The 27,616-nt window shown below is 45.4% G+C and overlaps 2 protein-coding genes across 5 annotated transcripts in view; both read right to left on the bottom strand.

The window, feature by feature from the left end:
• Positions 1–2,389, bottom strand: part of LOC118373619 (breakpoint cluster region protein-like) — a 202,279-nt gene extending 199,890 nt beyond the window's left edge. Inside the window, exon 1 of the mRNA XM_052525649.1 lies at positions 127–2,389. Coding sequence (XP_052381609.1) covers positions 127–1,618 — 1,492 coding nt within the window. The 5' untranslated portion in view covers positions 1,619–2,389. The remainder of the gene's footprint in view (positions 1–126) is intronic.
• Positions 2,390–8,922: 6,533 nt separating this feature from the next.
• LOC118387472 (sarcoplasmic/endoplasmic reticulum calcium ATPase 2) overlaps positions 8,923–27,616 on the bottom strand; it is a 52,002-nt gene continuing 33,308 nt past the window's right edge. For 2 of the 4 annotated variants that reach the window (XM_052525651.1, XM_035775867.2), the window contains 12 exons: positions 16,586–16,674; positions 16,344–16,446; positions 16,015–16,146; positions 15,611–15,730; positions 15,078–15,296; positions 14,518–14,853; positions 14,092–14,312; positions 13,668–13,870; positions 13,443–13,528; positions 13,225–13,358; positions 12,916–13,033; positions 8,923–12,763 (listed from right to left, as the gene is read on the bottom strand). In XM_052525651.1, coding sequence (XP_052381611.1) covers positions 12,488–12,763; positions 12,916–13,033; positions 13,225–13,358; positions 13,443–13,528; positions 13,668–13,870; positions 14,092–14,312; positions 14,518–14,853; positions 15,078–15,296; positions 15,611–15,730; positions 16,015–16,146; positions 16,344–16,446; positions 16,586–16,674 — 2,037 coding nt within the window. In that variant the 3' untranslated portion in view covers positions 8,923–12,487. The remainder of the gene's footprint in view (positions 12,764–12,915; positions 13,034–13,224; positions 13,359–13,442; positions 13,529–13,667; positions 13,871–14,091; positions 14,313–14,517; positions 14,854–15,077; positions 15,297–15,610; positions 15,731–16,014; positions 16,147–16,343; positions 16,447–16,585; positions 16,675–27,616) is intronic. The other 2 variants (XR_004826418.2, XM_035775866.2) reach the window with 2 other exon arrangements.

The raw sequence follows: 27,616 nt of genomic DNA on the forward strand, positions 1-27,616 counted from the left end.
CCTTCCTCCATACATGGCAGTCAGTCAACCCTGCCAGGCAGCGGTCAGCGTGCAACAGCCTCTTAAATCTCCAGACATGAACGGAGCAGCGACTAGAGCTAAGATTAGAGGGCAGCCGCCACTCACCCAGGTCTCCATGGAAACTGTTGTCATGGGAGGCTCTGCTGGCCGGTGTGGAGTTCGGATCGAGTGGGGGCCAGATCTGGCCAGTCTTGCGGACGCTCACAATGGTAGCTTCGGACATGACCACGTGGCCCTGCTGGTGTTGGCGCTTCTGGGACTGTGGCGTGGGGGGACTGCTGCTGTCAAACGAATGCTGGGAGTTCTGGGAGTTCTGCGAGGGTGAGCGGCTCTTCTCCCTGAAGGGCCGGCGATAGGCAGTGGTGGGACTGGGTGAGACGTGGCTGGACTGGCCAGACGAGAAGTCCTCCTCACTGGATGTTAGGTTCTCATTGGAACTACAGTCTGGTGTGTAGCCGCCGCCTCCGCCCCCCACGTCCTCAAAGCTCCCGGGAGAGTAGGAGCGCCGGGGCCAGGTCAGGTGGTGCTCTTCTCCGATGTGGTCCCTCATGATGACGCCCCCTCTTCCATCCCCCCCACCCTCGCCCATCATCACCCCGCCCACGTAGACGCTGGTGTAAGGCTGGAAGTCAGAGGGTTGCCATGGGGGTGGAGGGGGCTGTTTGCCCCCGTTGGCCTTGGGGTGGCGTGGGTTGGGGTCCCCATCCTCGTATTCAGCATCGTACCCACAGGTGCTCTCTGTAGAGCGCCCCCTGTAGACAGGCCGAGTGCGGAGCTCACCTGCCACAGTGGCCAAGTTGCCTGGCAGGGAGTGCAGAGATCTCTTGCGCTCCATCTGCATGGCCTGGCTGCCCAGGGTGCTGATCTTGTCAGAGACGTCTCGGTCATTGACCCTGACCAGGCCCCTGTCATGGTGAAAGTCCATGTTGGTGTAGAAGGGCTGCTGCTTCTCCTGGCTCTTCCCTCCATCCCCGGCAGAGTGAGAGTTGGCCCGCTTGATCCTCTCAAAGTTAGACCTCAGCGCTGCCACCCCCAGTCCCATGCCAAGCTTGTCATTGGGGTCAGACAGTAGGTCCTTGTTTGGGGGTGGGTTTTGGCGGCGAGGGGATATACCTCCTTTCTGTTTGGAGGGCGAGAGGCCGTCTGTCTCACAGGGCTCTACCTGCTGGGGTACCTCGAAGGCAGACTGGAGCTCCAGCCCGTCTCCGTGGGAGGCTGACTTCCGGGCTGGAGGGGGTCTAGGTTTGGACCTAGCCTCCCCCACCGGTTGGAACCGGCTCCGCTCCCCCTGTTCCTGCACATGTGGCTGCTGAGACTCAGCGCCCAGCCCTGCCTGGTCCCCTACCTCGTTCACCTGGGCCTTCCTGAAACCCCAGCGCTGGCGGTCATAACTCTTCCTCTCCTTGGCCAGCAGCGTCTGCAGGTAGATCATACGGAAGCGCTCCTTGTTAACCTCCAGCTCTAGCCGCCGGATGGAGGCTTTGCACTTCTCAAGCTCCTGTTCGATGCACCCCACTGACCTGAGCTCCATCTTTGGGGGGTCCGACTCGGGGAACTGCGCTTTCCATGCTTCAATAAATCCCACAGGCTCTACCATTGTTGATATTTACTGTACAGCAGTAGATCTGACTGGGGTGATGTCACCAGTAGTCTACGGGGCTCGTTATTTCTCGTCTATCATACAGTATCTGATAGGGAAAAAATCTGAATGTACCGAGAGAAACTACTATAGAAAAATACCATTCATATTAATGGTATGTTAAACCAGTTCAAAAACTGACAATTTAAGTGTTATCACCTCTTTACCGATTCGCAGTGACAATATATTTAATCGTCAACAATAGCAATAGGCTTATCACTCAAACCTGGGAATGTGTCAGACACGAATCATATTTGATGATGGTCTCGCCTCTTCTGCATTATTCCAGAAAAAAATCTGAGCGGATGATCTTCTGGATATAGAACTCCCGTGTGATGAGAAAGTGATAATGGCTCTCCAACTACTTACTTTCCATTGTCTTATTCAAGTCAAGATTTTTCCATATATTCCATAATCGATTAACTTCGTTTACTCAGATGACAACATCCCTGTTCCATGATCACCGGCTCCAGCTGTTCCTAGATCTTTATACCAGCTCAGCGTCCAAGGAGAATGGCATAAAATGAGAGAAAAGAAAGAATGATGGTTTCCCCACAACAAATTCATTTTATCTTGTTCCTATCCCGAATCGAGGATAAATTATCATTTGTTTTGCCTTGTTATCCCATGTTTTCGCGGTTCATTGTTAGTGTACAGTTTATCCAGATCTTCACCGTTCATCGCCTATAGACCCCTGTGGTTGCGTGTTCCAGTCTCGTACTGGAGACAGAGGGCTGCAGGAAAGGGAGGGGCCAGACGGAATATGATTGACAGTGGTTGCGCTCGGTTTCCGTTCAATTAAAGAGACAAGGTATACATGTATTCATCTGTATTCCACATAACAATGATCAGGCAGTAGATAATTTATTGATATTTCAGTAAATCCTATAAGCATAATCATCTAAGCGAAACTTGGATGTAGCCTATATTCCATTTATATCTGTCTTTATTTGAACATTGCAGCTAAGATGATAGAATGGAGAGTTAACCATCTATTGTTGCATTATTCTCTTCGTATGGACTGAGAAAATGCGAATTATATACTACAGTAATTGAAATCAACCCGCCTTGCAGGTGTGATACTTCTGGGCAAATGGCACTTCCGGAATGCCTAATATGACACCACAATGCCACCTTGTGGGCTGTTCACGTAAAGTGGATACAGTAGGCTAATGATTATTTTAAACTGGGTGGTTCGATCCCTGAATGCTAATTGGCTGACAGCCGTGGTATATCACAGGTATGACAAAACAGTTATTTTTACTGCTCTAATTACGTTGGTAAACAGTTGTTTGTGATATATAGCCAATATACCACGGCTAAGGGTTGTGTCCAGACACTCCGTGTTGTATCATGTGTAAGAACAGCCCTTAGCCATGGTATATTGGGCATATACCACACCCCCTTGGCCGTATTGCTTAAATAAACTCCATTCAAATCGACAAGTCCACAATATAGGAGTACAGTAGTTGTAGTACAATAGTAACTTTCTAGTGTGGAAAAAATATACTTTAGTATGGTATGAATAGTTCAAAATTGCTTATATTAAGCAAACCAGATGGAACCTTTTTTTTGTTGACAGATATCCAGGGGCACACTTCAACACAGACAGAATTTACAAGTGAAGAATGTGTTTAGTGAGTCCACCAGATCAGAGGCAGTAGGGATGACCAGGAATATTCTCTTGATATGCATTCAAAATGTAACAAGTACTTTGGGGTTTTAGCAAAAATGTATGGAGTAAAAAGTATATTATTTTCTTTGGGAATTTAGTGAAGTAAAAGTTATCAAAAGTACAGATACCCCCAAAAATGACAGAAGTAGTACTTTCAAGTATTTTTACTTAAGTACTTTAGATAACTGCTTTCTATGTCCATTCTAATTAGCTGACATGCTAACAATATTACATACATACAGGTAACTGCCAAAATAAAGCAAACGTTTGAGTAAATAAGGGATGCAAAGTATATTGAAAGCAGGTGCTTCCACACAGGTGTATGAGCATCCCATAATGCTTAGGATCAGTTGCCCATTGTTTTGGCTAGCATGGCTAGAAGAGATCTTAGTGACTTTGAAAGAGGGAGGGAGAGAACCCATATTTCCCTGAGATTACACAGATCCACAAAGAATTTGAAAAAACAAACCCAATTTTGATAAACTCCCATACCTATTGGGAGAAATACCACAGTGTGCCATCACAGCAGCAAGGTGTGCGACCTGTTGGCACAAGAAAAGGGCAACCAGTGAAGAACAAACACCATTGTAAATACAACCCATGTTTATTTATTTTCCCTTTTCTACTTTAACTATTTGCACATAAAATTACATTTGTAATGTCATTGTTCTTTTGGAACTTTTGTTAATGTTTACTGTTCATTTTTATTGTTTACTTAACTTCTGTTTATTATCTAGTTAACTTGCTATGGCAACGTTAACATATATTTCCCATGCCAATAAAGCCCTTAAATTGAATTGAGAGAGATGAGGAAACGAAGCTTCCTGAAGCATTGAGGCTTTCCAGCCAGTTGTGTCAAAAATAGGTTATTTACTAGGTGATTCATTATCTGTTCACAATGCATATTAGTGACATCTGCTGGACAGCAATAAATAGCAATGTGTGATTATTAAGAGTTTTTCTCCACTAATCCGTGGTGCAGCGGTAAATATTTGGTTTTAATAGCCTACACTCAGTTGGATTTCTAAATTCACATCATACTTCCGTTTTTTGCCTTCAAAGGTACTATTTTTCCAAAATGTAATCTATGACATTATTTAGGATGCTTCAGACAAAAGCTTTTTTCAAAATAGTGTTCCTAAAGCAGAATTCGACGTCATACCCTCACTTCCCCTGAATGTTCCATAGTTCCCATTGTGAACTACCAGTCAGGTGAAAGTCCTTGCACAAATTCCTAAATATATTTAGAAGTACGATTTCCTGTACAGGTGGGTGTTTGAAAGCAGTTCAATTGAATAAAGCACCGAAAACAAGGCGAAATCAGTGGGATCTCGCATTTTTCAACACATGGTTTTAAAAAGCATGATCAAACGAAGCTTCGGACATCGTTGATGATTTACAAGGTCAAATCATGACGTCAGTGATATTCAGACAATAGGAGTTTTACAAAGAGGCCCGAGTTCGCGAGTTGGAATTCCGAGTTGGATGACCGTTCAAAACGATTTTTCCCAGTCGAGGCTAGTTTTTTTTCCCAGACTTCCCAGTTGTCCTGAACTACTGAAGTCGGAAGTCAAGAGATTTCCGAGTCTCCTGTTGTTTTGAACGTTGTTCTGAAAGTGCAGTGGTGTAAAATACTTAAGTAAAAATACTTCAAAGCACTACTTAACTCGTTTTTGGGGGTATCTGTACTTTATTATGTATATTTAACTACTTTTACTTCACTACATTCCTTAAGAAAATATTGTACTTTTTACTCCATACATTTTCCATGACATCCAAAAGTACATTTTGAATGCTGAGCAGGACAGGAAAATAAACTCAGCAAAATAAGAAACGTCCTCTCACTGTCAACTGCGTTTATTTTCAACAAACTTAACATGTGTAATTATTTATATGAACATAACAAGATTCAACAACTGAGACATAAATTGAACAAGTTCCACAGACATGTGACTAACAGAAATTGAATAATGTGTTCCTGAACAAAGAGGGGGTCACAATAAGTAACAGTCAGTATCTGGTGTGGCCACCAGCTGCATTAAGTACTGCAGTGCATCTGAACTGCACCAGATTTGCTAGTTCCTGCTGTGAGATATTACCCCACTCTTCCACCAAGGCACCTGCAAGTTCATGGACATTTCTGGGGGGAATGACCCTCGTCCTCATCCTCCGATGCAACAGGTCCCAGGCGTGCTCAACGGGATTGAGATCCAGGTTCTTCGCTGGTCATGGCAGAACACTGACATTCCTGTCTTGCAGGAAATCACGCACAGGACGAGCAGTATGGCTGGTGGCATTGTCATGCTGGAGTGTCATGTCAGGATGAGCCTGCAGGAAGGGTAGCACATGAGGGAGGGGGAGGTCTTCCCTGTAACGCACAGCGTTGAGATTGCCTGCAATGACAACAAGCTCAGTCCGATGATGCTGTGACACACCGCCCCAGACCATGATGGACCCTCCACCTCCAACTCGATCCCGCTCCAGAGTACAGGCCTCGGTGTATCGCTCATTCCTTTGACGATAAACGCAAATCCAACAATCACCCCTGGAGAGACAAAACCGCGACACATGAGTGAAGAGCACTTTTAGCCAGTCCTGTCTGGTCCAGCGACGGTGGGTTTGTGCCCATAGGAGACGTTGTTGCCGGTGATGTCTGTCCTACCTGTCCTGCAGGTGTGATGTTTGGATGTACCGATCCTGTGCAGGTGTTGTTACACGTGGTCTGCCACTGCGAGGAAGATCAGGTGTCCATCCTGTCTCCCTGTAGCGCCATCTTAGGCATCTCACAGTACAGACATTGCAATTTATTGCCCTGGCCACATTTGTAGTCCTCATGCCTCCTTGCAGCATGCCTAAGGCACGTTCACACAGATGAGCAGGGACCCTGGGCATCTTTCTTTTGTTGATTTTCATAGTCAGTAGAAAGGCCTCATTAGTGTCCTAAGTTTTCATAACTGTGACCTTAATTGCCTACCGTCTGTAAACTGTTAGTGTCTTAACGACTGTCCCACGGGTGCATGTTCATTAATTGTTTATGGTTCATTGAACAAGCATGGGAAACAGTGTTTAACATTTTTACAATGAAGATCTGTGAAGTTATTTGGATTTCTACGAATTACCTTTGAAAGACATGGTCCTGAGAAAGGGACGTTTCTTTTTTTGCTGAGATTAGTTACATTCACCCATTTATCAAAAGAACATCCCTGGTCATTTGTATTGCCTCTGTTGTGGCGGATTACTAAACACACATACTTCCTTTGTAAATTATGTCTAAATGTTGGAGTGTGCCCGTGGCTTTCCATAAATAAATAAAAATGGTGCCATCTGGTTTGCTTAATATAAGGAATTTGAAATGATTTATACTTTTACTTTTGATACTTAAAAGTATATTTTAAACCAAATACTTTTAGACTTTTACTCAAGTAGAATTTTACTGGGTGACTTTTACCTTTACTTGAGTCATTTTCATGTATGACAGTTGGGTACTTTTTCCACCAATGTGAATCGGCACCCGATTCGCGATTTCGACACATGCCTCGGAGATCCAGTATTAAACGTAACATACCCCAGTATGTTCCAACCTAATTGGTCTTTTGACCAATCACAACATATATATTTGTTCAGAAGTGGTCTGATTGGTCAAAAGACCAATTCCCCAAAAATACCTGTTCCCAAAACCAGAATATGTTATGAACACAGTGCACTAAATTGTAAAAAATCGTGTTGTTTAGGAATGCAAGGTCGATTTGAGTTTGTGCACAAGCTTACTTCACAGAGGAGGCATTCCCTAACGGAAATATGTTACAACCCGCCTACCTTGCTTGTTCTGCACACTATGCTTCATTTTCTCCCACTGTAAACAACACAGATTAACTATCTTGGGTTAGCTATACTGAACAAAAATATAAACGCAACATGTAAAAAGTGTTGGTCCAAAGTGTCATGAGCTGAAATGAAAGATCCTGCAATAGACTGTGCCGGGGGGCTATGGTCAGTCTGTCCTATCTGGTGAAATTCTCCTGTCTTATCTTGTGTCCTGTGTGAATTTAAGTATGCTCCCTTTAATTCTCCATCTCTCTCGCTCTCTCTGAGGACTGGGGCCCGAGGATCATGCCTCAGGACTACCTGGCCTGAAAACTCCTGGCTGTCCCCAGTCCACCTGGTTGTGCTGCTGATCCAGTTTCTGCTGTTTTGCCTGTGGCTATTGAACCCTGACCTGATTACCGGACGTGCTACTGAACCTTGTCCCGGACCGCTTGTTTTCAATCCTCTCTCTCTCACTCTCTACCACACCTGCTATCTCGACCTCTGAAAGCCAACTGACATTTACTCCTGAGGTGCTGACCTGTTGCACGCTCAACAAGCACTGTGATTATTATTTGACCCTGCTGGTCATCTATGAACGCTTGAACATCTTAAAGAACAATGTGGCCTTAATGGCCATGTACTCTTAGAATCTCCACCTGGCACAACCAGAAGAGGACTGGCCACCACTCAGAGCCTGGTTCCTCTCTAGGTGTCTTCTTAGGTTCCTGCCTTTCTAGGGAGTTTTTCCTAGCCACTGTGATTCTACATCTGCGTTTCTTAATGTTTGTGGTTTTAGGCTGCTGATGTAAAAAGGGCTTCATAAAAACATTTGATTTGATTGATATGCATGCTTGTCATCCTCACCATGGTCTTGACCTGACTGTAGTTAGGCATCGTAACAGACTTCAGTGGGAAAATGCTCACCTTCGATGGCCACTGGCACACTGGAGAAGTGTAATCTTCACGGAGTAATCCCGGTTTCATTTGTACCGGGCAGATAGACAATGTGTATGGCATTGTGTTGGTGATTTTGCTGTTAACGTTGTGAACAGAGTGCCACATGGTGGCAGTTGGTTTATGGTATGGGCAGGCATAAGCTACGGACAACACAATTGCATTTTACCGATGCCAATTTGAATGCAGAGATACCATGATGAGATCCTGAGGCCCATTGTCGTGCCATTCATCCGGCGCCATCCCCTTATGTTTCAGCATGATAATACACTGCCCCAAGTCGCAAGGATCTGTACACAATTACTGGAAGCTGATAATGTCCCAGTTCTTCCATGGCCTGCATACTCACCAGACATGTCACCCATTGAGCACTTTTGTGATCCTCTGGATCATCAGCGTGTTCCAGTTCCCGACAATATCCAGCAACTTGAGTCATTGAAGAGGAGTGGGACAACATTCCATAGGCCACAATCAACTCTATGCAAAGATGTGCTGCATGAGGCAAACGGTCACACCCACTACTGACTGGTTTTCTGATCCACACCCTTATTCTTTTCTTAAGGTATCTGGTGACCACAGATGCATATCGGTTTCCAGTCATGTGAAATCCATAGGGCCTAATGGATTTTTTTTCAATTGACTGATTTCCTTATATGAACTGTAAATCAGAAAAATATTTGAAATTGTTGCAGTTATATTTTTGTTTAGTCTATTTGCACACTTGCCAACTCCATTGCCAAGTCAAACACATATGTCAAACAATGAGTTGGTATGACAACACAAAGACTGGCACTCTCAGACTACAAGACACAATGATAGACCCAAATAAAGTTTCAATAGTTTATTAAACTGAAATCACAATCTCAGTGATGTGTGTTACAATCATTGAGCACAGGTAATGATCAATCAAATGTACAGATGTTCCTATTAACTCCCCACTATGTTAACACATCAGTTTAACTGCAGCTTCATGATATTGCATGATAAGACAAAAAGGGACAATTTTATTCAACAGGTATAGAACACAGCTATATTGCAAGTCACTAATAAATCAAAGCCAGTCTTCTGTCCTGGTTTCTCACAACTATTAGTAGTTGAGTGGTAATATTGTTAAAGTTCAGACTCCACCGATATCAATCAGTGTCTTCTGGCCCAGTACTGTGCAAATTCCCAAACAATAGGAAATGTTTATGATCAGTGATAAACACTTAATAGTATTAGTGATACTGTAGTATTTATCTGTAAAATCTATTATCGTGTCAAGCAGTTCTGTACAATATTTTACTATAGAAATCTAGATAAATTGCATGGCTACTCACAGCTGGAGGGCATGCACTACTGTGTATTGTACATGGATATAAAACTAGTCAACCTGGTATGAAATACTGAAGGTAGGAAGCCGCAGGGAGGAATGTCAGGGACATGGAAGGCTTCCCATGCATATAAGAATCCAAAACGGCACCATTTCCCCCAAGTCTAACCACGATATAAGAAGTCATTTAAACCCCCACCCACCAATCCCACACCATATCATTCCACTTACTATTTGGTCATTTTTCCCCATAACATTTGAAAATACTATAAATGCATTGTACCCATGTCTGGAAAGGTCACATATACAGAGGAGGCTGGTGGGAAGAGCTATAGGACGGGCCCATTGTAATGGCTGGAATGGAATTCATGGAACGGAGTCAAACGTAGTTTCATGTTTGGTACCATTCCATTTCAGCCATTACAAATGGACCCGTCCTCCTATAGCCTCCACTGATATACAGTGCGGGTCAAGATATCCGTGGTGTAATGCTACCCAGAACACACATGCTGAACAGGACAGTTAGTCTCTACAGCTATCATATCAGACTAGATGGAATGGCAGGTTTTAGTCATCACCTGTAGAGAAAGGGAAAATATGATGAGTACAAAATATCAGAACAGAAAAACATGTCTAAAATATATATTTTTACTGCATTGCCAAAAGACTAGATCCAGTATATTCCCATGCAACAAAACACTAGATTTGACACCCACACTGATATCTGCGATTGTGTGGGAGCTTAAGCTGCAAGTGTAGGTGTGCGGGAAAATAGACACACTCATATAAAGTCCATTAGAAGAATGGTGACAAAGAAAAACAGGAATATGACGTAGACATGGCTTGAAATATCCTCATTCCAATATCAACCACAACATAACCAACTAACTCGGACTTCTATGGCTGCGTTCAGACAGGCAGCCCCATTGATATTTTTTCGCTCTGAAAAAGATCTGATGTGAAAAGATCTGATAGGTCAAAAGACCAATAAGTGGAAAAGAGATCAGAATTGGCTGCCTGTCAAAACATTTGACAGAGTCCTGGTTTTAGTCTGCACTGAATACATTTTTTTTTTAAAGCCTCTCATCAGTCAAAAGCCCATCCTGAATCGATATAGCCTGTCAGAGACAAGTTAATTCAATCTGATGAGCAGCAGCCCTGGCCGTCATCAAATTGCAGCAACAGCAGAAAGCTGCCTGAGCACCAGATGGACAAGAACAGCAGAAATGTATTGATCTAATGGTCTCAGCTGGTCAAAGGCAATCATGTAACGCAAAAATATATGCTGATGTCTGTAGTTGATCAAAATGTTATAGCTAGGGTGTCCTCTCTCCATTGTACATTTTTGATGTGAAGTGATTGGTGTGTTAAGGAGTGTGGTGGTGGAAGGGAATACTCACTAGTGAAAAGGGAAGCCAGTGGAAGGCATTGAAGGAGAAAGCACACCGTTGTTAAAGAACACAGACACAGTGAAATCAAACCAAGGCATCTACCAAAAGACATGCTTCACAGGGGTATGTTTCCATGTTGGATTGCTGAAAAGCAGACCTATTTAGTAGACAATAATACTAGTGTGATGGTATGGACTCCTTGGGACTACTATTCTAAAGGTATATGGTACCTTTCACAGACTTGTAAGCCATCCGGAGGGAAAACAAATACTTTAGATCAGAGGTCTGTATAAACACACCCTGCCAGCTAAATTGCGCCCAATAAGGATGAAGCATTCAAAGACACTGTACATTATTTATATTCAAGTATGTGCCCATACAAAAACCACACTGTATAGAAATGATCTGGACACCACGTTCACGCAGTCCAGGTAAAGAAAGACAAAAACACTTTGATTCAAAGGGTTCATGAGTGTATTTTTCTTGAAATATAAAAAAACAAAACTTTGGGGGATTTTTGTGTCGCAAGTTCATGGTTGGAGTAGTCAATTGGAAAACCTGTATTTTTAAAGTAAAAAATGATGTAGCCTTTTTTCTCCTTTGAATCAAAATTATGACCCACAAAGACAGCAACATTTACATCCTAAACCCAATCCTGCCAACAAAACAACAATAAATGTAATAAAAGTCAAGTAAAATAAAAAATACAAAGACAAAATACCCTTAAAAATAAATCACCGAGGGAAGGCCAATTAGATTTTTGTTTTCTGCACAAGGAAATAGGGGCACACATCAAGTGTCAATTATATGGACTAAATGTTGAATAAAGACTAAAGCCATGAAGGGGAAATAATCTAGAAATGAGCAAAATGGATTGCATTGAGGTAGCTGTGCTCTGCCTACAGCAGAAAAACTGGCTTTTCAAATCAAAAAGTGTTTTTTAAAATCCATAAAGGTAATTTTTACATTGATGTGGGGGAGACGACTAAATCATAAATGAAAACCCCAGTACAGTTCATGCTAGGTTAAAGAACATGTAGCTTCCATTTTCAGGATACTTCTGTTTCGTTTTCAGCTATGCATACACAATCAATTATCTTACCCACCTCCTGCTATCTAGTGCTTGACCAATTGGCTCTGAAAGAGTTCTAAGTTTATACTGAAGACAACAGTAAACATTAAAAGGTGACCCTACCCGTTCTCTTAGCCACTCCTCCTGCAATCCGTTCCAACAATTTACAAAATGATGAACAAAAAAAAGTTGCATAAAATAGTGTTAATCTCTGTACAGGTCAATGGACTGCTTTTAAATATCTAATTTGTTTACTAATATGAAAAGGGCAGCGCAAAAATATTATTTGTACTGCAGTGAAAGAGAAAGTGATAATCCCAAATCATTAAAAAATCGAATTTAAAAAGGAAATAGACAACAAAAACGGACAACATTATTTTCTGTTTGAACCAGCAAAAAGTCCACAGCTACAGGAGTGACTGTCAAACTGACACTCACACTAAAGCCTCACCCACTCACAATTTCAAAAAGATTTCTGAATATTATTTTTTAAGTTTGTGTTTAACTAGGTCCTTCTCATGCACACTCGGCAGGCACACTCCAAGTCTACACAAACACATACACTAACTATGCACACACAGGAGGAGAGAGAGGGGAGGGGTTGTGCTCAAGTCAGTCAGGACCAGAACATGTCTGCCATGTTAGTGTCGGTGCTGTAAATCCACAGCACCAGGGGGAGGGTGAGGGCCACAAAGGGCCAGGAGATGCCCTCCATACATGCAGACAGAGAGCAGCCTTTGCTGCTGGGCTTCTCCAGCTCTTTACCAGGGTAGTTCTCCATGTAGTTCCTGGCTGCTAACTTTAGGACCTCGTCCAGCAGGAGGACGGGCAGGGAGAGCTTCAGCACCATCAGCCACTGGGTCAGGTTCAGAGGGGTGATCTGGAAGATGATCTGTAGAGGAGAAGGTAGCAACATGGGTGAGGAGGACAACCTCTCCTGCTTTTTCAGTTTCTCCACCAATCCCACCCGTTACACTAGCATTTAATTCTTCTAGAAATCATTTCTGGTATCCTCAGGTTTATTATTATTGCAGGTAGTCTCACCGGCAGGGGCTCCACGTAGAGGATAAGGAAATGCAGGGACATGGAGAGGCAGATGGCTCCCAGCAGCCACACGTTCTCCCAGGGGGGCATACGCAGCAGGGACTGGTTCTCTGACACACTGAGGGAAACAGAGAGAACAACTGGGTTAAGTCACTGATTGAAAACCCATTTGGGAGCCATTTGTCCATCATTTGACCATGTGTACCAGATTAATCTCAAAACATTATGCTACTAGTGTCAAGCCTAAAGCAACAGTGGAGGAACTTCAAAGAGAGAGGTAACGCGAAAGATGTAGCGGCATAGTCTGACCTGTTGAGGGCGTTGCACATCTCGATGGTGACAAGCACAGACAGGGCCATGGTCATGGGGTAGGGGGACTCAAACAGCTCACACTTCAAACCATCAAACTCTGGGTTGTCAGGACCACACTGCAGGAAGTGGCTCTGTGGGCAGAGGAGAAAAACCAGCTCAGTAAGTCTATGCGTTTGAGCGTGTGTGTGTGCGTTGTATTGGTATTGTTCTCCTACCAGTTGGTAAAAGGTGATCCTGGGTCCATCCTCAGCAGCGACGAACCACCAGGTAGCAGCACCGACTGTAGCCACACCCACATAGCCTGAAGAGGCAGAGCACAGGAGTCACACATGGCTATCTGGATACACACAACAGCCTAAACACTTGTTCAACTAAGCCATAGTTTTAAGCCATATTTCAATTTTGTCAAGGTTTTCTCCACAGAGGGCAAGTGAACTCACATCCGATGGCGAGGTATCTGAAAAAGAGCCATCCAGAGATGAGGGGCTCGCGGGCGTTGCGGGGGACCTTGTTCATGATGTCCAGGTCAGGAGGGTTGAAGCCCAGGGCAGTGGCCGGGAGGCCGTCCGTCACCAGGTTAACCCACAGCAGCTGGACAGGGATCAGAGCCTCGGGGAAGCCTAGAGCAGCCGTCAGGAAGATGCTGTAGGAATGGTAGAGTAACATTTACATGAGGAAGAAGGCTTGTTAACCCTGGAACTGACATCTATTTGTTGATTTTCTTACTGAGGGATGTGGGGTTGTGATAAATGACAATCAGTCCCTATATAGTGCACAACGATTGACCTCAGACCCTATCGGGTCAAAAGTAGTGAGCTTTAACTGGAAATAGGGAGCCATTTGGGACAAAGCCATGATCCTTACCAGACGACCTCTCCCACGTTGGAGGAGATGAGATAACGGATGAACTGCTTCATGTTGTTGTAGATGGCCCTGCCCTCCTCCACAGCCGCCACGATGGTAGAGAAGTTGTCATCAGCCAGGACCATCTCAGAGGCTGACTTAGCTACAGCCGTGCCTGAACCCATGGCGATGCCAATCTCTGCCTTCTTCAAAGCAGGGGCGTCATTCACACCATCACCAGTCTGGTCATGGGGACAGGACAGGGCGTGGTTAGCCATCTACTTTTCTACAGGATCGCTTAAAGCTTTTAGACTAATCACATATGGGTTAGAGGTTACAAGACATGCTGAGGGCTCATTTTGAAAGCCGAACCACAAAGTGTAGTTTCAGCTCAACGCTGCACAGAAACTGATGTGGCAGGTCTCAGGAGGACCTCGTCTCACTCACCATGGCCGTGATCTCGTCCATGGACTGTAGGAACTCCACAATCTTGGACTTGTGGGATGGCTCCACACGGGCAAAGCAGCGTGCATTGACCACCGCGTCTCTCTGAGCAGCCGGCGACAAGTCGTCAAACTCGCGGCCGGTGAAGGCCATGGAGGAGACATCGTCTTTGTCACTGAAGATACCGATGCGGCGGCAGATGGCAATGGCTGTGCCTTTGTTGTCGCCTGTGATCATGATGACGCGGATGCCAGCCAGGCGGCACAGCTTGATGGAGGCGGCAACCTCCGCCCTGGGAGGGTCCAGCATGCCCACGCAACCCACGAACGTCAGGTCCATCTGGGGAGAGAGACAGTCAGACCAGAGTCCTGGATTTGGATAACTCATCCGTATGATCGAAATATTTAGTTTTTGCAATATACACTTATTTCTGCAGCCTCATCATGTTACTTCTATACAGTAAAAGCCCAATTATTTAAGGTGTCTGAAAATACATAAGTTCTCTGAATAAATGCTCTGCTATTTCGGTCACTCTTACTGCATTATGACCCCCACTCCCTCACCTCGTATTCAATGAAGCGGTTTGAGTCTTCCAACACCATGTCCTCTTTGGCAATAGGGTTGTCCTTTGTGGCCAGGGCCAGGCAACGCAGTGTGTCACGCCCTGTCCCGTACTCCCTGATCACTGACAATACCTTGTCCTTGATGCCCGGGGTCAGGGGCACCTTGTTCCCGCCCACACGGATGTGAGTGCACCTGTCAAGCACTCCTTCTGGGGCTCCCTGGAGAGTGAGGGACAGAGACAGGAACTCAAACCAGAGGAAATAAAACATTATCCTCTGCTCATTTCCTACATACTGTACATAACTACAAAATGACACCGGTTCTTAAAGTACACAAACACATGTATCAAAATACTATAATTTATCATAGTTATTATGAAGCGGCATCTAGAACCGTGTCCAAAATGACACCCTATTCGCTATATAGTAACCTACTGGGCCCTGGTCAAAAGTAGTGCACTATATAAGGCATTTCTCCGGTGTCCATATGGTCCACAAGCTGAGAAATACTGTAAATGGCTGCTAATAATTACCTTAACAAACATCTTGCCAATGGAGGAGTGGGCCTTGTTGGGTGTGCAGTACACAGACATTGACTTCCTGTCTCTGGAGAACTCCAGGGTGAACTCCTTCTTCATCAGCTGCTTGATCACCTGTACCACACAGTGAAGAAACACACACCAACACATCCTTAACAAGGAGTGGAACAACAACCTGTGGATGTCTGATGGAATTGGACCACACTCAGGCATAAGTCCTAAATGGCACCCTATTCCCTTTATAGTGCACTACTTTTGACCATCAGGGCCCATAGGGCCCAGGTCAAACTTAGTGCACTATAAAAGGTAATAGGTTGACATTTGGGACCAACACAGTTTTATAATAGTTTCACAGGAGAATCATGTTGGGGTTAAGAGAGTAGCTGACGGTGGCTTACAGAGTTGCAGGCATTCGCTCTCTCGATCTTGGACAGTCCCTTGACGTCAGTGTCAAACACGTTCATCTTCTCCACCAGGCAGGTGAGGGCAGTCTCTGTAGCCTCGCCAACCTTCTCATACACACCTTTTATCTGTGGAGAAAACACGCGCACACACACACACAGATAGTAGCAATAAACGACTAAAAAACAGTTAACTTGTATATCCACAACATAATGGAGAAGACTACTGATATTCAAAATAATAAATGAACCACTGATAAAGGCTTATGTGACAGGCCTTTTCGACCAGCAGGAACATAACAGTGAAGGTTATAAAGGACATAAACCTCATTGTAATCCAGGGAGGAGTCGTTACATAAGGCACAGATGGAAGCCATCTCAACTAAGCCATCATACTGGGAGGACTTGACTGGTTTACCATCATGGTACCTGGAATAAAAGACAACAGCCATGAAAAAGGGGGAACAGTGAGCTCAGGTATGTTGTGGTGTATTGATAATGACTACACGTGTGTGTTTCATTGTGTGTGCACGCGTGTGTGTTCGTTATGTATGTGGTCTCTACTCACACTTGTCCCTCAGGGGCGTATGTGGAGCCAGTGATTGTGAACTCCTTCAGGGAGCAGCTATCGCCTGCCGCCTGGTCAATAACGAACATCTAGAACACAAACGGGTAGAAAACGTGTCAGGTCACACACACAAATCTGTTTCGTTATGGATGCAAGGCGCTCGCACGCTAGGCTCGTTCAGTCGCCTGTGCCTCGCACGCTAGGCTCGTTCAGTCGCCTGTGCCTCGCACGCTAGGCTCGTTCAGTCGCCTGTGCCTCGCACGCTAGGCTCGTTCAGTCGCCTGTGCCTCGCACGCTAGGCTCGTTCAGTCGCCTGTGCCTCGCACGCTAGGCTCGTTCAGTCGCCTGTGCCTCGCACGCTAGGCTCGTTCAGTCGCCTGTGCCTCGCACGCTAGGCTCGTTCAGTCGCCTGTGCCTCGCACGCTAGGCGCTCAGTCGCCTGTGTCTCGCACGCTAGGCTCGTTCAGTCGCCTGTGCCTCGCACGCTAGGCTCGTTCAGTCGCCTGTGCCTCGCACGCTAGGCTCGTTCAGTCGCCTGTGCCTCGCACGCTAGGCTCGTTCAGTCGCCTGTGCCTCGCACGCTAGGCTCGTTCAGTCGCCTGTGCCTCGCACGCTAGGCTCGTTCAGTCGCCTGTGCCTCGCACGCTAGGCTCGTTCAGTCGCCTGTGCCTTACATACTTCCCTAAAATGCCTTTCATTAAAGAATCCTGTCCAGTATCAACTTGTGATAGAAAAATAACATACTGACCTGATTTATTTTATATTAATAGTGAACGATTATATATTTAACTAAAGTAAGACTGGTCTGCTAAGGCTGGGTTTTTAATGGTGTCCATTCTCGCTTCCTGCAGCTAGTCTGGGCGTCAAGGAAATGGGTTTTACTAGAGGGTGATAACTTTACAGCCACATACCATTCTATGATCAGTGGTGCACTGAGGAAGAAGTATTACATGGACAGGATGTGGGGTGGTTGTAACTGGGAAAGAGATGGACTGGACAAAGGGTTCAAGATTAATCCAAAGTGGCTTATGATGCTCTTTGAGCTGCCTGAGAGGGGTGGAACTAAGCATTCATAGTGTCCTATATTAGATGTGTTTCTCGTTGTTTGGGAGGCTATCAGCCTAACAATCAAGGCTGTTGGGCTGACGGTTTCATTATTACATTAATGAATCGATATTAAATAAAGATGATTGTTTGAAGAAATGACAAAGTCTATCTCTTTCCACGACACACTGCTATCAGGAGTTGACCAACCACAGCCCCCCAAAAAACCTGCCGAACACCAAAATGGACAAAAACGTCACAATTTGCACGAATTGTTTCGACTGGGAAGCATGCGACAGGCTTTACACAACCGCCAGTTCTCTAGATCCCCTAAATCTCCCTAACACTGTATGCCGATGATTCGGGAAACCGGACATTTTACGGGCTCCAAACCAATTGTATTTTTGGAAGCCAATCTTAACTTTTTTTGGAAATAATGTTTCCGCCATCATTTCCTATGATCAACATCAGAACAGCTATCACTAACCTTGATTTGGATGAGGACTTTACTTCAATTAGTCAGAGGCAAAAGACACTGATTATTCCGTACCTGACCCAAATTCCCGACACTCATAGAAGGCAAAGATATAGAGGTACCTTGATTAGACTATGGCGGTGAGAATAAAATAAGTCTCTACCCTTCTATTGGCGAATAAACAGTCGCTGGAGAATAAACTGGACGAGCTCTGATCGAGACTATCCTATCAACGGGACATTCAGAACTGGGTGAGACTCAACAGCTGGTGAGCAATCTCTAATATTAAGGAAGTCTCTCCTGGTCGCTTTAGTTAGAATAGCTCATGATAAGCTGTAAAACAACCCATACAACATTTTTTTTGTACTTTTCATAGGTATCCATTTACTACCACAAACTGAAAACTGATGCTGGCACCAAAACCGCACTCAACGAGCTGTATAGGAGTCATAAGCAAATAAGAAAATGCTTATCCAGTGGCTGCGCTCCTAGTGGCTGCTGATGTTAATGTAAGAAAACTGAAATCTGTTTCACCTCATTTCTACCAGCATGTCACCTACAGACGTATACAAGGCTCACCCCCCATTTGGCAAATTTGACCATAACTCTAGCCTTCCGATTCCTGCTTACAATAAAATTAATTAATAGGTGCATTGACGACATCGTCCTACAGTAACTGTACGTACATATCACAAATAGAAGCCATGGATTACAGGCAGCATCCACATTGAACTAAAAGCTAGAGCTGCCGCTCGAGACAGCCTATAGGGAGGTCTGAGACCTGGCCATGTGATGCCAGGACAACGTCTCCCTCAAAGTGGGCAAGAGGGACACTAATCCGGACGCATATAAGAAACCGTCAAACAGGCAAAGTGTCAACACATGACTAAAACCGAATCCTACTACACCGACTCTGACGCTCATAGGATGTGGCAAGGCTTGCAAACTATCACAGACAAAAAAAAAAGAGGCAAACCCGGCCATGAGCTGCCCAGTGACTAGCAAACTATTTGAATGCCTTTATGCTCGCTTGAGGCAAGCAACATTGAACCATGCGTGAGTGCAACAGCTGTTCCGGACGACTGTATGATCACGTTCTCTGGCCGACGTGAGTATGACCTTTAAACAGGGTAACATTCACGAGGCCACAGGGCCAGACGGATTACCAGGACAGGTACTCAGAGCATGTGCTGATCAGCTGACAAGTATATTCACTGACATTTTTCAACCTCTTCCTGACCCAGTCTGTAATACCTACAAGTTTCAAGCAAATCATAATTGTACCTGTACCCAAGAACACCAAGTGAACCTGTATAAATGACTACCGCAGCGCAGCAGTCACATCTGTAGCCATGAAATGCCTTGAAAGGCTTCTCATGGCTCAAACACCATCATCCCAGAAACCCTGGACCAACTCCAACTCACATACCGCCCCAACAGATCGACAGACGACGCAATCTCTATTGCCCTCTACACTGCCATTTCCCACCTACACAAAGGGAACATCTACGTGAGAAAGCTGTTCATTGACTACAGCTCAGCGTTCAACACTATGTGTGTCTTTCAAGCTCATCCCTAAACTAACGACCCTGAACACCTTCCTCTGCAGCTGGATCCTGGACTTCCTGACAGACGAACCCCCCCCCCTCAGGTGGTAAGAGTAGGCATCAACACATCCGCCATGCTGACCCTCAACACAGGGGCCCCTTAGGGGTGCGTGCTCAGTCCCCTCCAATTCACCCATGACTGTGTGGCCACGCACATATCCAACACGATCATGAAATTTGCCGACGACACAAAGGTGGTAGCTCTGATCACCGTCGACAATGAGACAGCCTATAGGGAAGAGGTCAGAGACCTGGCAGTGTGATGCCAGGACAACCACTCCCTCAACGTGGGCAAGACAAAGGAGCTTATCGTAGGAATGAAACGGAGGGCCAAACACACCCCCCATTCACATCGACAAGGCTGTAGTGGAGTGAGAGCTTCAAGTTCCTCGGTATCCACGTCAATAAGGACCTATCATGGTCCAAACACATCACAGTATTGAAGAGTGTAGGACAACGCCTCTTCTCCCTCAGGAGGCTGAAAATATTTGGCATATTTGGTACCCCCATGCCATAAGACTGCTGAACAACTTCTACCCCCATGCCATAAGGCTGCTGAACAACCTCTACCCCCATGCCATAAAGACTGCTGAACAACTTCTACCCCCATGCCATAAGACTGCTGAACAACTTCTACCCCCATGCCATAAAGACTGCTGAACAACTTCTACCCCCATGCCATAAGACTGCTGAACAACTTCTACCCCCATGCCATAAGACTGCTGAACAACTTCTACCCCCATGCCATAAGACTGCTGAACAACTTCTACCCCCATGCCATAAGGCTGCTGAACAACCTCTACCCCCATGCCATAAGACTGCTGAACAACTTCTACCCCCATGCCATAAGGCTGCTGAACAACTTCTACCCCCATGCCATAAGGCTGCTGAACAACCTCTACCCCCATGCCATAAGGCTGCTGAACAAATTCTACCCCCATGCCATAAGGCTGCTGAACAACTTCTACCCCCATGCCATAAGACTGCTGAACAACTTCTACCCCCATGCCATAAGACTGCTGAACAACTTCTACCCCCATGCCATAAGACTGCTGAACAACTTCTACCCCCATGCCATAAGACTGCTGAACAACTTCTACCCCCATGCCATAAGACTGCTGAACAACTTCTACCCCCATGCCATAAGACTGCTGAACAACTTCTACCCCCATGCCATAAGACTGCTGAACAACTTCTACCCCCATGCCATAAGACTGCTGAACAACTTCTACCCCCATGCCATAAGGCTGCTGAACAACTTCTACCCCCATGCCATAAGACTGCTGAACAACTTCTACCCCCATGCCATAAGACTGCTGAACAACTTCTACCCCCATGCCATAAGACTGCTGAACAACTTCTACCCCCATGCCATAAGACTGCTGAACAACTTCTACCCCCATGCCATAAGACTGCTGAACAACTTCTACCCCCATGCCATAAGGCTGCTGAACAACTTCTACCCCCATGCCATAAGGCTGCTGAACAGTTAGTAAAATAGCTACCCTGACTATTTACACTGACCTCCTTTATCATTTATTTATCCTAATGCACTGGCTCTATGCACACTCACTTGACTAACCACACACACACAAAATACACTGACACTTCATATACCCTGCTGCTACTCTGTTTATTATACATCCTGATTTACTAGTTACTTTTACCGCTAACTACATGTACAGTACCAGTCAAATTGACATTTACACCTTCAAGTTTTTTCAATATATTTGTACTATTTTCTACATTGTAGAATAGTGAAGACATCAAAACTATGAATTAACACATATTAAATCAATTAGTAACCAAAAAAGTGAAACAAAATCAAATGTATTTATAAAGCCCGTTTTACATAAGCCAATGTCAAAGTGCTACACAGAAACCCAGCCTAATATATTTTGATTTGTTTAACACTTTTTTGGTTACTACATGATTCCTTGTGTTATTTCATAGTTGATGTCTTCACGATTATTCTACGATGTAGAAAATAGTAAATATAAAGAAAACTCTACTAGGCTACCTGCCACCCAAAATATATATGTTTTTATTGTGTTATCTCCTTTTCTATTTAGCAAATATTTCTTAGTTATTATCTGCATTTTTGTGAACGGGCTCATAAGCAAGCATTTCACTGTAAAGTCTATACTGGTTGTATTTGTCACATGTAGCCAATAACATTTGATTGGAGCCCACTGATCTACATGCAGTAGAAGCACAGCCTACCAAGTAGGGTGCAGCACATCAGACAACTACAATACCAATAGAGCACTGATAAACCATACCAGCTTTACTTACTTACAAATTAATTAAATAATTGCTACTGTACCTGGGAACAAAAACACTAAGGATTAAGCACACTTTACAGCTGGTGGCTGTGGATCTCCTGGAGATGTATTCTAGACAAAGGTATTAATGCATATCCATGCTGGGATGAATGTGTGGATGTGACAGAAGAGCGGGAGAATATTATTTCTCCATAACGAACAGGGATAGGGTTAGAGGAGACCGGAGAGAAGAAGCAGACAGGGACAGGGTTAGAGGAGACCGGAGAGAAGAAGGAGACAGGGATAGGGTTAGAGGAGACCGGAGAGAAGAAGCAGACAGGGATAGGGTTAGAGGAGACCGGAGAGAAGAAGCAGACAGGGATAGGGTTAGAGGAGACCGGAGAGAAGAAGCAGACAGGGATAGGGTTAGAGGAGACCCGGGAAAAGAAGCAGACAGGGATAGGGTTAGAGGAGACCCGGGAAAAGAAGCAGACAGGGATAGGGTTAGAGGAGACCCGGGAAAAGAAGCAGACAGGGATAGGGTTAGAGGAGACCCGGGAAAAGAAGCAGACAGGGATAGGGTTAGAGGAGACCGGAGAGAAGAAGCAGACAGGGATAGGGTTAGAGGAGACCGGAGAGAAGAAGCAGACAGGGATAGGGTTAGAGGAGACCCGGGAAAAGAAGCAGACAGGGATAGGGTTAGAGGAGACCGGAGAGAAGAAGCAGACAGGGATAGGGTTAGAGGAGACCGGAGAGAAGAAGCAGACAGGGATAGGGTTAGAGGAGACCGGAGAGAAGAAGCAGACAGGGATAGGGTTAGAGGAGACCGGAGAGAAGAAGCAGACAGGGATAGGGTTAGAGGAGACCGGAGAGAAGAAGCAGACAGGGATAGGGTTAGAGGAGACCGGAGAGAAGAAGCAGACAGGGATAGGGTTAGAGGAGACCCGGGAAAAGAAGCAGACAGGGATAGGGTTAGAGGAGACCCGGGAAAAGAAGCAGACAGGGATAGGGTTAGAGGAGACCCGGGAAAAGAAGCAGACAGGGATAGGGTTAGAGGAGACCGGAGAGAAGAAGCAGACAGGGATAGGGTTAGAGGAGACCGGAGAGAAGAAGCAGACAGGGATAGGGTTAGAGGAGACCAAAGAGAAGAAGCAGACAGGGATAGGGTTAGAGGAGACCAAAGAGAAGAAGCAGACAGGGATAGGGTTAGAGGAGACCAAAGAGAAGAAGCAGACAGGGATAGGGTTAGAGGAGACCAAAGAGAAGAAGCAGACAGGGATAGGGTTAGAGGAGACCCGGGAAAAGAAGCAGACAGGGATAGGGTTAGAGGAGACCCGGGAAAAGAAGCAGACAGGGATAGGGTTAGAGGAGACCAAAGAGAAGAAGCAGACAGGGATAGGGTTAGAGGCGTGAAAACTAAAAAATAAAGGGAGATGGAGAGCGTGAGAAAAAGTGGGAGCATGTGAGTGAGAGAAAGTGAATAAGAGAGCAAGCAAGCCGCCTCCACAGACAAGAGTGAGACTAATCTCCTGGTGCCGGCTCTGCAGAGAAGCAAGGCAAGATGGAGAGAAATATTCAAATGAAAGTATGAACCGGTGTCGTCTTTCCCTTCTCCCCTCCTGCGGCACAGTACAGACTTCAAAGAGCTGTGACGTCAGGGATGCTTTACCAAAAACACATTCCTCTACTCAAGCAGGCTAGAGAGCTACGCTTCTTACACAGCATCCGAATTTCAGATTCTGATATTGCAGTATTGGTACAGGAATTTTTTAAATTTTCTTTATTTTTATTTCACCTTTATTTAACCAGGTAGGCTAGTTGAGAACAAGTTCTCATTTGCAACTGCGACCTGGCCAAGATAAGGCATAGCAGTGTGAACAGACAACACAAGAGTTACACATGGAGTAAACAATTAACAAGTCAATAACACAGTAGAAAAAAATGGGCAGTCTATATACAATGTGTGCAAAAGGCATGAGGAGGTAGGCGAATAATACAATTTTGCAGATCAACACTGGAGTGATAAATGATCAGATGGTCATGTACAGGTAGAGATATTGGTGTGCAAAAGAGCAGAAAAGTAAATAAATAAATAAAAAACAGTATAAAAACAGTATGGGAATGAGGTAGGTGAAAATGGGTGGGCTATTTACCTATAGACTATGTACAGCTGCAGCGATCGGTTAGCTGCTCAGATAGCTGATGTTTGAAGTTGGTGAGGGAGATAAGTCTCCAACTTCAGCGATTTTTGCAATTCGTTCCAGTCACAGGCAGCAGAGTACTGGAACGAAAGGCGGCCAAATGAGGTGTTGGCTTTAGGGATGATCAGTGAGATACACCTGCTGGAGCGCGTGCTACGGATGGGTGTTGCCATCGTGACCAGTGAACTGAGATAAGGCGGAGCTTTACCTAGCATGGACTTGTAGATGACCTGGAGCCAGTGGGTCTGGCGACGAATATGTAGTGAGGGCCAGCCGACTAGAGCATACAAGTCGCAGTGGTGGGTGGTATAAGGTGCTTTAGTGACAAAACGGATGGCACTGTGATAGACTGCATCCAGTTTGCTGAGTAGATTGTTGGAAGCCATTTTGTAGATGACGTCGCCGAAGTCGAGGATCAGTAGGATAGTCCGTTTTACTAGGGTAAGCTTGGCAGCGTGAGTGAAGGAGGCTTTGTTGCGGAATAGAAAGCCAACTCTTGATTTGATTTTCGATTGGAGATGTTTGATGTGAGTCTGGAAGGAGAGTTTGCAGTCTAGCCAGACACCTAGGTACTTATAGATGTCCACATATTCAAGGTCGGAACCATCCAGGGTGGTGATGCTAGTCGGGCATGCGGGTGCAGGCAGCGATCGGTTGAAAAGCATGCATTTGGTTTTACTCGCGTTTAAGAGCAGTTGGAGGCCACGGAAGGAGTGCTGTATGGCATTGAAGCTCGTTTGGAGGTTAGATAGCACAGTGTCCAATGACGGGCCGAAGGTATATAGAATGGTGTCGTCTGCGTAGAGGTGGATCAGGGAATCACCCGCAACAAGAGCAACATCATTGATATATACAGAGAAAAGAGTCGGCCCGAGAATTGAACCCTGTGGCACCCCCATAGAGACTGCCAGAGGACCGGACAGCATGCCCTCCGATTTGACACACTGAACTCTGTCTGCAAAGTAATTGGTGAACCAGGCAAGGCAGTCATCCGAAAAACCGAGGCTGTTGAGTCTGCCGATAAGAATATGGTGATTGACAGAGTCGAAAGCCTTGGCGAGGTCGATGAAGACGGCTGCACAGTACTGTCTTTTATCGATGGCGGTTATGATATCGTTTAGTACCTTGAGTGTGGCTGAGGTGCACCCATGACCGGCTCGGAAACCAGATTGCACAGCGGAGAAGGTACGGTGGGATTCGAGATGGTCAGTGACCTGTTTGTTGACGTGGCTTTCGAAGACCTTAGATAGGCAGGGCAGGATGGATATAGGTCTGTAACAGTTTGGGTCCAGGGTGTCTCCCCCTTTGAAGAAGGGGATGACTGCGGCAGCTTCCCAATCCTTGGGGATCTCAGACGATATGAAAGAGAGGTTGAACAGGCTGGTAATAGGGGTTGCGACAATGGCGGCAGATAGTTTCAGAAATAGCGGGTCCAGATTGTCAAGCCCAGCTGATTTGTACAGGTCCAGGTTTTGCAGCTCTTTCAGAACATCTGCTATCTGGATTTGGGTAAAGGAGAACCTGGAGAGGCTTGGGTGAGGAGCTACGGGGGGTGGACCTGTTGGCCGAGGTTGGAGTAGCCAGGCGGAAGGCATGGCCAGCCGTTGAGAAGTGCTTATTGAAGTTTTCGATAATCATGGATTTATCGGTGGAGACCGTGTTTCCTAGCCTCAGTCCAGTGGGCAGCTGGGAGGAGGTGCTCTTGTTCTCCATGGACTTCACAGTGTCCCAGAACTTTTTGGAGTTGGAGCTACAGGATGCAAACTTCTGCCTGAAGAAGCTGGCCTTAGCTTTCCTGACTGACTGCGTGTATTGGTTCCTGACTTCCCTGAACAGTTGCATATCACGGGGCTATTCGATGCTATTGCAGTCCGCCACAGGATGTTTTTGTGCTGGTCGAGGGCAGTCAGGTCTGGAGTGAACCAAGGGCTGTATCTGTTCTTGGTTCTGCATTTTTGAACGGAGCATGCTTATCTAAAATGGTGAGGAAGTTACTTTTAAAGAATGACCATGCATCCTCAACTGACGGGATGAGGTCAATGTCCTTCCAGGATACCCGGGCCAGGTCGATTAGAAAGGCCTGCTCACAGAAGTGTTTTAGGGAGCGTTTGACAGTGATGAGGGGTGGTCGTTTGACTGCGGCTCCGTGGCGGATACAGGCAATGAGGCAGTGATCGCTGAGATCCTGGTTGAAGACAGCGGAGGTATATTTGGAGGGCCAGTTGGTCAGGATAGTTCAGAAGTATATATATATGCCAGCAAGTTTTGCATGGGAAAACTATTTCTTTGAAATCTTTAAACACGATGCTGCTTCCAATCTCTCCCCTCTATTGCAAGAACTGAACCATGCTGCCATGTTATGCTGTGCTGTTTTGATTATGCTGGGCAGTGTTGCGTGGAGATGTATATTGTGTAATGTTGTGCGTGCAGTGCCTTGTGCTGTGTATGCCTGCAGAGACCCTCTCAGCAGAGGCCCTCAAAAACAACACGAGAGAAAGAGAGATGAGAGGGAGAAGAATGAAGAGAATGAATGAAATGTGAGAATAGTAGGAGAAGGCAGGAAGAAAGGAAGATAGAAATGATACAGGAGTGATGCAGTGCAAGAGACCATGGGGGAAAGAGACTTGGGAGTGGTAATGCATAATGGTCCATATTCAGGGGATCAGTAACAGGCAGACCACCTGTTGCCCATCCCCTTAAATATGGATGACCGCGTGTCACTCAGCACCAATCTGAGGGCAGTGAAGAGGGGGAGGGGAGACTAAAATCACCAGGAACTCCTCTAAACATTTGTTCAGTTTTGGAAGTCTGTTCCAATGGGGGGAAAAAGAAGAGAAGTGATTGTGTCTCAATGTAATAAAGGTATGAAATTGTCATTTCAAATTTGCAGTGCACAAATGATTAGAATTGACATTCCTGTCTCCCGACCATCCGCTCTGACAAACATCGGCCCGCGGCTGAATCTAATCTCCTACCCCTGGCATAAAGTGTTCGGCGGATGCATATAATCAATCTAATATGATGCAATTCAATAAATATGGGAACAACAATTTCATATCCATCACTTCCCAATCAAATTTAAACCATGATAGCAAATAAATGAATCATTCATTATACTGCTTTGCCTATCAACCTCTACAATACCCTGTGGATAAATCCACACTGTCAGTAGATGCTGTCAAGACTGCTTTATTGCCAGGTGGGTTCTGCTGCCAAATCAGTGGCAAAGTACTCACTGGAATGGATTGTTCATGGTTGGCAAGAATATAGCCTTCTCCTTAGGCAGGTATGTGGCTACATAAACTAGCAGAGGCTAATAAAGTTGAGCTCAGACAACCCTAAAACTCCACCTGGTTAAATATGTTAAATGTGGAACAGGCTGATGTAGGCTCTGTTTGGCTCAGACCCCCGCGGCTGGGTCTCATATCTGGACTTGACAC

The sequence above is a fragment of the Oncorhynchus keta genome, chromosome 9 (assembly GCF_023373465.1).
Source record: "Oncorhynchus keta strain PuntledgeMale-10-30-2019 chromosome 9, Oket_V2, whole genome shotgun sequence".
In the NCBI taxonomy this organism is placed as follows: domain Eukaryota; kingdom Metazoa; phylum Chordata; class Actinopteri; order Salmoniformes; family Salmonidae; genus Oncorhynchus; species Oncorhynchus keta.